Here is an 11,164-nt window from a genome sequence, read left to right on the forward strand (position 1 = left end):
GGGGGGTATGAAAACCCTTGCTCCTCACCTCACTGTGCCACTGGAAGAACTGGTTTGGCTTAGTGAGGTTAGGCAAAAGATGCAAAGGGCTAAGGGCGCCACAGAGAGGAGGAAAACACAGAGCTCTCACTCTTCTTCTGTTTCTATGCACCGGGTATGTCACCAACACAGCAGGAAATAACAATGCAGCAGTCAACATGTCATCCTGTGTCAATCATGCTGCCTAGCTCTGCAGCACCCCCTCAGGAACTAACGTGACAAGTCACCTTTTATCGACCCATAATTGCCACACCTGGGGGAAATAAGGATCATTTTGAAAATGGCAGAAGCCAGCGGCGAAACACCTTTAAGCTTCTGTGCAATCTAAGCAGTGTTGACCAACATGTAGCACACACTACACTACATTACATTTACTCATTTGGCAGACACTTTTACCCAAGGCAACATACAAGTGAGGGACAACACTAAAGCTTCAGTGCAGTAGGAGACATTGGTGTAAGTCCTAAGAACTATCTATTGAATAAGTGCAAGGAGATGAGGTAAAGAAGCGCACAAGTGCATAGTAAGTTCTAGTTAGGCATGTGTTCGAGGTGTTTTATTTAAAATAGAATTTCACAAAATGGAGGCGACACCTTAAGCTAATATTTTTTTTCCTTTCTGTGTGTAATGTGCAACTACAAGGAGGGGAAAATATATGGGCAGTACTGCCAACTCTGCCAAGAGGTTTCACTATCGAGTGCTTCATCTTCCCAATAGACAATCTTTGCTCTGGCTGCTGAATTCACTATTGTGTGCAACTGGAGGAACAGGCTTAGCTAAACCACAGCAAATGTGAAGAGGCGAGACAAACTGCAAGAGGAATACCACGGTATTTATTCTAACCCTGTATTAAAACTGTTAATGTCAGTTTAACATGGAAAAGCTCTTAATAAACAGATACTGACTGCTGGTAACAGGTTACCAAGAAGCAGAGCTTTTTTAGCAGATAAGAAGGGACAATGCTGTTGAAAATATATACAATGAAAAACACCATTCCCTAATTAATTAATTCAACGACCAATATGACAGAAAAGCAACATAATTCATTGCTGATGTTAGGCTGAAACACACGGCATTAACGTCAGTGTTAATGCTACATGGAAACTACACTGAAAAGCTCATGGTGAGCACCTACTTTGTCTTGATGTAATTAAAGCATTAACGATACAGATACTTACATATACTTATAATGCTATACACTACCAGGCAGGCTATATTTCCAATACATTACATTTTAAAAGAACCAAGGGGCACTGTGACTTGCATTTGTGATAAGTTACTAAAGCTCTTTCTCCCTTTGGTCTCCCTTCAAAAATCCCGCCACATCACACAGCAGACTCGTCCCAAAACAACAACATGACACTTTGCCGACCCGCGCTCCCTCCCTCCTGACAGAGAGAAAGGGAAAAAAAAGATGACAGCAGCTTTAGATCTGACATCAAACGCCGGCGAGAGAGTGAGAAAGAGAGAGGGGGAGAGAAAAAAAACGAAAAAAAAAAAAACGGTTACATCTCTGCCGTGACAGCTTGCTGGAAGAGCCTGGCAAGCGCTAAGCAATTTCTCTCTCCTTCTCTCTCTCTCCCCGTCCATCTATCCATCTCCCCCTCGCTCCGTCTCTGTCTCTCTCTCATCAAAACTTGCCGCCGATTAGGATCTCTGAGAGCCATGCGCATTGGATGGGATGTGAAAACACACGGAGAACCCAAGGGGTAAAACGCCAGGATTAAAGTGGTGAGGGAATATGGGGTGATAGTGGTTGTGGTTCAAATAGATCGGCCCCCGCGACTGCAGTGGCTCCTCGCCTCGCCTTGCTCTCTCGCTCCGGATTCACACACTGATACATCAAGGCCATTTCTCATTATAGCACGAGGGGGGGAAAAAAAGCTTTCATGACGCTGCTTTAGATGGAAAGACAGAGAGGGAAAGGGAACGGGGGGTTCAGAGTGTGGGAGAATGAAAATGAAAGAAAAAAGGAGAAATGCCAAGATAAAGCAGATGACATACTATTAGTAGTATGTTATGAGGGGAAAAAAAGGCAGAGAAAGAGATAGAAAGAGTGTGTGAGTGTGTGTGTTTGTGCATGAGAAAGTGGAGTAACAGGAATCACTTGGAAAAATGACAAATAAATCAGCCACTGATTTGAAACAAAGCAAAGCCAGCCACCAGTGTGTGTTGAAACAAAGAAGACGACCAGTGCTCACAGACTTTTAAAGTGCAAGTGCATGGAAAATATTATGGCTCAATTTGAGTTCATACACTTAGCTTTTCTTGCAGTTTATACCCCCCCCTCCAACTCCTGAGGCTGTTCCAAAGTATCTGGTAAATTAAACGGCACACACCTCAAGCAGTGCCAATATTTGCGACTTTTGCAAAATGTCTATTTATTCTATTCTTGAAGCTGGAAGGGGAGAAATAATAGAGAGTAAAAAGCGATTAGTTTAGCCAAAAAATTGGAGCGGCCCACATCCCTCTCCCCTCATAGATCAGCCTGGCCTCACAATTTCTTCTCAATTACTCCTCCAGTCAACCTGCTTAACGATTTTTAGCTCGCTCAAATGCCAAGAGGCAGCGCATGTGGGTTTTGCATGGACTGTCTGTGTCCGTGCATATGCTTTGCTGTGTATGTGGGAGTATGTGTGAGTGAGTGCACGGTGCTGAGACCAATGGGCTGATGCGTGTGGCCTTTTTTGCCTTCTGCATGGGCGGCAGTCAAAACACAGACACGAGCTCTGAAATGAGCAGTCAGATCCATGTCGTCCCATGACACGGGAGACAAAGAGGCGGGTCACGCGGTGAGCGGAGCCGTTTGATTGGCGGAAAAGCTGGGAATAGGGGAAGTGGAGGGAGACAAAAAGGCAAATGTTTCTACGAGGTTTCAAACTGTGTTTTGGTGTCCGCTGCAACAAAAGACTCTTTTGCTTTGATTCTGAGATCAGGCTTGCCTCAAATGTAATCCTGTATTCAACTGTATGTGTCACATTCAGCCTATCGGTAGTCTGAAACTGTCTTTCACTCACCGGCAGACTGGAAGGGCGATCCTGGGAGACGCCATCTTCGTTGTTGGCCTTCCCAGAATTCCCTGGAGCAGGACCCCTGGCGCTGTAGTTCTCCTGCTGGGCCTCCTAGAAAGAAAGACACAGAGAGAGAAACACACTGAGTCTATGATCAATAAATAAAAGGGCTATACTTTACAGAGCCCTCCAATATGTAGGTAGAAGAGTAACTAAGTAAATTTTATATATAAATACAATACTGAATATATAAAGAATTTTATTGATGCAATGTTTAGACCTAGAAGGACTTTGTCAGGCAAGTTATCTGGGCGTTACAGTATTTTGTATCATGTGATCTCCTAATTGCAGACGGAGCCGTCATTTTGTCTCTGCATGTAAAGCTTGCTTTTTGTTCACATGAAGAAGACTTTGTGGGTCAGAAATTTGCATCCAAAACCACACAGACACGCACAAACACATGAATGTGCACACACACACACAAACACACACACTGATGCAGTACTTGCAGACTGATAATCATCCGAACATGCACCCATCAGCACACCATACCCGCTAATTCATTTCAACCAAATCTCGGCCTAACCACCCACTAATCCTCAAAACATACACACACACACACACACACGCACATATACAAACACACACCAATGCACACACTCAGTTCTATTGTTCAATCTAAGTCATTTTCTTTCCCTCTGTAATCACAAGCCTATCTAGTGTAAACCAATTTTCTCCCCATTGTCGGAGGTGTTGCCCTCTCCCTCCCTCTGTATCTCTCCCTCCTTCCCTCTCCCTCTTCTTTTCATTCACCGCGGAGGTCGTTCCTCCATCATGTTAAGCGTCGGCAGCACAATGGCAACTTGTTAAAGAGCTCTGAGTGGAAGGATTAGTGATAACTGATCGGCGAGACGCGGCAAGAGATCACACGCGAGTGCTTGCACACACACAACCAGACACAACATACACACAGCTGCACATTTATGTTATATACACACATACAGGGTGTCCTCAGGTTTTTACTTTTCGAAATCCATTTTCCCCCCCGCACAGTTTGATTTCTTATCAGTTGTGTGATTATACTGTAGTAGGTGGGCAATATTCCTGTCAGGTAGGTGATATAATTTTATAGCTGAAGATTATCCTTCTCAGCCAGAGCTGTATCATGTGAAATGGATCTATTATTAGAGCATTAAATGTGTCATAATTTGTGCATCCGGGCTGAATGATACCAATTCAGTACTTTTGCAGATTCTTTAGGAAATCTAATCTCACGTTAATTTCTTACAAACATACAATAGCTGCAAAGTTACACAGTTTGCATGCAGTTTTAAAAGCTATGCGCACACAGATAAAAACTGAATGTATTCATTCATCCATTATTAAGAAATGTAATGACCTTAAATGCCCTAGAGAAGTCTCTTCAAATTCACATTTCAATTATTAGCCAATTAGATCACCGAAGCACTAATTTTAAAAATTCAGAAAAAAAAAAAAATCCTAATGTTTCCTGGAATGTTAGTGTTCAGTATAGTCTCTGTAGGCATTTGCTTATTCAAAGTCCCATTATTAGCATGAAGTGTACTCATGCTCCACCCACTGTAAAGCCACGTCTCCCTTGTGCAACGCTCTTAAACCTGGTCCTGCAGTTTGCTGTGTGCAAGTAATCTCCCTGAACATGTTCAGGGTGGTTTCATATGTTTCAGGATGGATTATTACATTTTGTCAATGAACCCTCTGCTCAGTTAATTGAGCATAACAATTTATCGCAATCTTAATTTTCTAAAAAAAAAAAAAGCATTGTGCTGACAGCAAAACATGGTGCAGAGTGTTAGCTATGGAGTCTGAAGCAATGATTACATGTAAGCTACCCAGTTCTCCAGGAACTAAAAGTAACTGGATTTTGAAAGAAAAAACAAAATAAAAATTAAAAACATTTATCTATGTGATTTGATCAGTGGTTTCAAACAGATACATGTTCTTATGGGAAATTTGTAAATCAGGTGATATTTGTTTTCAGTCATTTCATGTAATTTTGGTTCAAATGTTCACAGCGATGATGTACAGTACACGAATTACAGAGTACCCAACAATCCTTTTAAATCTGTGCATGTAAGAAGTTAGACAGCACTCATTCGTTTGAGGGACTTTAGAGTTACACTTGCGGATATATTCAATAATATTTGTTATTGTTTTAATTCGTGTGTCTCTGTGTGTGATGACTGCTTTGTGAGAAGGAACTGTCTTGTTGTGATGCTGTGTACATATCATTTTTTCTCAGGTCTCTGTTGTAAAAGAGATCTTGATCTCGGTTAGACGTCCTGAATAAATAAAGCTTAACTCATTTAGGATATTTGATTTCAAATAATAATCAAAATGAAGTGAGTTTTGCCATATAAATGGAACATCATGCAATAATCTTGTCACAATAGCCTCCTTATTCCAGTCATAACCTAAAACCCAAAAAGCAGCATCATCCCCCTAACCACATCTACAAGCCAGAGGGGAAGCCCCGTTCACCCAGATGTGGTTTGATCACTGGATAACATATCACCCCATAAGTGGGTGGGTGCGGAGAGACACAACAGGACTGCAGCAAAGAATGGAGGAGTTATTTTAAAAACAAAGCCATGCTAGTTTCCTCGTCAGGGCCCGGGGCAAGCGTTGTATTTGTGTGCACAGCCCCCCCTGTGTTTATCACTGGGAGCCTGGATGCACGCCAAACGTCAGGCTTTCATTACATGGTCGGACGTGTTTCGTTTGAAGCAGAAACCCGACTTTGACACAAATACACCTCCACAGGTAAATAAAGACCTGGGGAAGGAGGAGGAGAGGAGAGGAGAGGAAACGGAAAAAGGGAAGAGATGTGTAGTGGACAAGTGTTTCACACACAGAGACACACACACACACACACACACACACACACACACACACACACACACACTCACACTCATGTGACAGTTCAGTTCACAAAAAAAAAATAAAAAAAAATGCACACACGGACAGACAGTTGCTCGCACAGTGAATTGAGAACAGAAGAGTGGCTGACCCAAGTCCAATATTTATTCAGGCATATGAGTCTGTAGTGTGCGTGTGTGTGCATGTGTGTGCATGTGTGTGTGTGTGTGTGTGTGTGTGTGTGTGTACTCGAGGGGATTTCCGTTTTAAGTGGGTCAAAGTGAGGTTAGCCTCATACTACTGTTTACACTCACGTTCTTACATCATCACTGTCAACTGTAATATGGATAGGGAAGGTGAGAGAGGGAAACAGAGGCTGGCAGGAGGGAGGGCGGAAAGACACAAGAGAAATGCAAAGAAAAGCTGAGATGCAAAAGAAACAGAAGGAGAAGAAATGAAGGAGGAGGAGAGAAAAGCAGAAGGAGAGAGAGAAACAACGGTGAAAAAAAGACTAGAAAAAGCAAGCGCACGAGAACATCAGAGGCAAATGAAGGAATGCTGCGAGTGCATCCTTTCATTTGAGTTTTTTCCAGTCCATTGTCTCAAAATCCCATTTCCCAGCTAATTTAGAAGCTTCTAAAATACACTCCACTCCATACCTTAAGCCTTAGGCCACAGCTAATCCTGTCTTCACACGCACACACTCCCATACGTGCACACACAGAGACATGCTCATTCATCCTCCATGCTTTTCAAAAGACTTCATCTTGGCATAGTAGAAACGAATGAAGGATATTGAAGGCAAGTGTTTGAAGTACATCAGGGAATGCAGGAATCAAACTGTGAGTTAAATGCTATTAGACAGCTGTGTGGAGAGGCAGTGTAATATTAGATTTGATTGAATAGATGACTGCTGAATGTGGTGTAATATATAGAGCCGGAGAGGTTTTATGCAGACGTAAATCAATATTGTAGCACCACGTTAATCCCAGCCACTCTGGAACGGGAGTCAGTCGGTAAGTGTGAAATGTTCGAGAAGCAGAGATGTGTGGATGTTACACGCAGACGATTGTTTGGAATATGAGACTTGCATGCACCCGCTTCCAAAAGTACTCAATCCGGCTTGAAATTGAATCTTTTGTATTGTGTCAGTGTGAAGTTAGACTCCCAGAGGAGGAATTTTCTTTTCCTCAAAGCGGAGGTCAAGGGTCAGCTTGTACTGCAGAGCAGCGCCTCCTAGAGCTGGCTGACGCTTCAGTGCTGCAGGTTAAGGATGTCTAGGCCTCAAATATTATTTCAAGCCATCCCACACAAAAAATGTGACTCCTTTCTTCTGTTTTTTTTTTTTTTTGGCTCAGACTTAGTTTAAGAAGATTGCATTGGGCCTTTTTGGTCTAATGCACTCCGCACGTTCTAACTCTATATTCAAGCAGGGACTGAGGTGAAATGCTGCCTCGCTTTGCTTGTATAAGTTTGATTGCCTGTCTCGGAAAATCAGCAATGAAAATGGTATGACAGACAGCAAGCGCATTTGATGCCACCACTTGACACAACAGTAAGCAGCCAGAGCAAAATTCACAGCCATTACGCTAAGCTGGTTTTGGCTGACATCTGTCTCGATCTCCTTTTTTTTTTTTTTTTTTTTTAAACAGTGAGGAAAAGATGTGGATTACCTCAAACTGTACTTCAGCATTATTTATTTCAATTTTAACATGCTTTCTTTTTAATCCTGTTTTCCACTGCTATTGTTTGCTCTGGGTTACCCTGCTTTTATAAAATTTAGATGCAGATGTCAGTTTTTCTCATATCCACAATCCAGTAGGTGTCCTGCTTGATTCTGACTGGCTCTCAATTTATGAAGGCAAATGAACCAACTTCTACTCGCATTGTTTGTTCTTCTCCATCTATTTTTCCTCCCTTTTGTCTTGATTATATAAATGTTTTGTTTTTTTCCTCCAGCCTTCCCTCACTCTCCTCAGTCTTAACTGCTCCCTCGGTCTCCATCACTGCACCTTCCTCACTCTCATTTTCTTCCTCCCTGTCCCCATTAATCTCTGGCTTTCTCCACACCTCTCACATCCCTCCTACTCCCCGTCTCTTTCATTTTATCCATCACTTTCCCTATCACTCTCTCCATCCACCTCTAGCTTTCCATCCCACCTCTCTTTCTCCATCCCCATCCCTTTCTCCGTCCTGCTCTTCTTCATCAATGCCGCCTCCACCCCGTTCTCCCTCAGTCCCTCCCTGTCTCCAGCCGCTCTCCTCATGACTACCAAATGAATTAGTCACCCCCCTTTTTCCCCTGCACCTTGGCAGATGCACATCTCCACAAAATCTGACGCTAATGCCATTAATATTCATTAAAAATTAAGCTTAATTGCGTGTCTTTAGGAGAGAGCCCCCACCCACACCCACATCCACACCCACACACACACTCACACACACACACTCACACTCCCTTAACCATACAGACATGCACACTCACACACCATCAACACCAGCGCATTTGGCCAACACCTCCTGCCACATTACCCCAAGGACAGGGAGCTTCTGATGTCCATTGAGCACGATGCCGAGAAGCACACACACACTCACACACCCAGTCAGATCCACTGGGTCAGTCACTGGGGAAAGACACGGTGATGGGAGGGTCAGACAGAGGTAAAACGCGAGGTAGTCTGTTTACACGCCGTTGTCTTTATTTCTTCATTTATGTGCGAATGTGTGCGTACCCTGCCCTCTGCCAGTAATTACTGTTGAAGGCAGTATTTTTAACTTTCATTCGGCCGAGCTGTTAAAGAATGACTGGTCTTCAAAGAAAAAACAAAACAAAACAAAAAAAAAACACAACAGACGTGTTCAAAAAGCTTATACGCATCAGAGAGAGGCACTGATGATGATGATGATGATGATGATGATGATGGTGGTGGTGGTGGTGGTAGCGGTGGAGGGGGGAGGCGGGACATCCATATTCAACACCCCACATTCACACATGCACTGGTTCAGACTTGCAGATATGCACACGTGCTCACACCAATCAGACTGACTGAACCGTAATTGAAGCAACAATCAGCAGAGAGAGCGAGCTACACCGTGTTCTGAAAAATGTGACAAATCAACATTTGGTTATGATATGCTTGTCTTCCGTGTTTTCTTGACACTTACATCTTTTGATCCATTGCTGAATATTTGGAAAACACTGCGGATACATTCTGATTACTACAGATATGCTGTAAATATATTATAAGGAAGACCTACTTTCGTCTCCTACAGCGGCCTTTTCAAACTGTGTGTTGGTAAGACTGCATGTAAATCATGGGCATTTATTCCAGGATACAGCCTATTATTATCATCACGGGAAAGGTGACCATTAGAATGGAAATAGCTGCTGTATGTGCATATGTGAGGATGCCTGTGTGTGTATGCCTACATATTGGACGGCTGTGTGTGTGTGTGTGTGTGTGTGTGTGTGTGTCTGTGTATGTGTGTGTCCAGCCTATCTTAATAGGTCCATTTGTAGCAGGACCTGTTCTAGTGCTGTGTCCTTCAGATTGGATTCTATCTCCGCAATCCCCCTGACCTTTAGCACAAAGAGACTACAAGAGAGGACCGGAGCTCTGACACAGGACACACACAGTCACACACACAGTTACACACACCGTCACACACACAGTCACACACACACACACACACACACACACACACACACACACACACACACACACACACACACAGAGCCACAAGCAAGCATTCATTCTTGCCCATATAAACAGAAGAGCACACATGCAGACACAGAAAGAAATGCACATGCACACACACACCAGTTTGTGTGCAGGCCGTCCCTCAGGGATGATGTCAGATGTAGCTAACGGTGTAAGCTGCAGATCCCGTTGCCAAGGCTTTCATTCTCATTCCTCTACACAGGCTAATCAAATAAGAGCCAGCCTTTGTACCATCTTCACTTCACACACTCCTTGCAAGTCCCCGTCACCACCACCCCCATCCGCCCATTCACTTCAATTGCTTTGGCTCACATTTAAGAGGACATCCACCCAAACTGGTGTACACCCACATGACTTTTGCTAAAGCATGGAGGAACAATAGTGGTGTGTTGGCGAGCTTGACTTTGACTGTGACATTTTTTTTTTTGGTGTTTTCTCTTTCTCTCTCTGTCTGTGAAGTCTGTATCCAGGAACAAATGTAGCGGCATTTCCTAACAAATGGCAGCTAAATGAGGCCCCTAGGGTGCTGTGCCGCTAACTACCGGCCCCCTTTTTTTCTGAGCCATTATGATTGTCCTAACCGTTCCAAAAACACCTCTCCCGTTCTCGTTCATTTGCATTTGAATTGCAGCTCGGCTGTACAAAAACAAACATAAATCAAAAAAGGGGGGAAAAAAAAGAAGAAGAAGAAAAAAAAACAAAAAAAAACAATGGCGGATTCTGGTCGAGCAATTAGCGAATGTCAGTCAATGTGGAGGTAGAAAACACACTAAATTAAAAACATTGTCTCAAACATATGCAGACACACACGCTGACACACACAAAACCTGGCTGACATATACAGTATATACATAATTTTTTCTTTTTCAGTTTTATCATTTAGTTTTTGCTCGAAAACTCATCAAGCTTAAGTGCTCGTCAGCAGCGGCCAATCGGAATGCGGCAGGCCCAGGGTTGCCGTGGCGATACGCAGGGACATTTAGAGGACTCCGATAAACTCTGCCATTTAAAAGGTTATGACAATTAACGCGGCTCTCTGCAAATTACCACTGCCAGACCTTTACCCACGGACGTCTCTCTCTCCCTCTTATCACCCCGCACCCAGCCTCACTCTCTCTCTCTCCTCTACCTCCTCCTCTCCCTCTCTCTCCCACCATATGCCCTCCATTTCCTCAGCCTGTCCTCCCTCCATCCCTCGCTCCCTCCTTCTTTCTGTCCACCCCCTTCCAGCCAGCAGCACTTTTATTATCCTGTTAATTAACAGAGTTCTTCACTTAATATTCAAATGGTGACCAATTAATGACATTGAACTTTGGGTGCCCCACCCACCCACCTTCCCCTCTGCTCTCACCACATCCTATTCACTCTCTCTTTCTCTTCACACACCCTCCTTCCTGGCTCTCATTTCCTCTGTCTCGTCCCCTCAACCTCCCTACCATCGCCAAGGTGAGCTCCCATTTCCGTGTGAGTGAAAGTGTGTGTGTATGTGTGAGT

The 11,164-nt window shown here is 43.6% G+C and overlaps 1 protein-coding gene across 4 annotated transcripts in view; it reads right to left on the bottom strand.

Moving 5' to 3' along the window:
- The window catches only part of LOC111651639 (AT-rich interactive domain-containing protein 1B-like), a 170,412-nt gene that overhangs the window by 110,885 nt on the left and 48,363 nt on the right, over nucleotides 1-11,164 (bottom strand). For all 4 annotated transcript variants that reach the window (XM_023401636.2, XM_023401639.2, XM_023401637.2 and 1 more), the window contains exon 4: nucleotides 3,057-3,161. In XM_023401636.2, coding sequence (XP_023257404.1) covers nucleotides 3,057-3,161 — 105 coding nt within the window. The remainder of the gene's footprint in view (nucleotides 1-3,056; nucleotides 3,162-11,164) is intronic.

This window comes from Seriola lalandi, unplaced genomic scaffold (genome assembly GCF_002814215.2).
Source record: "Seriola lalandi dorsalis isolate HSWRI2012SDOR001 ecotype SW California unplaced genomic scaffold, Sedor1 jcf7180002053711, whole genome shotgun sequence".
Lineage (NCBI taxonomy): Eukaryota > Metazoa > Chordata > Actinopteri > Carangiformes > Carangidae > Seriola > Seriola lalandi.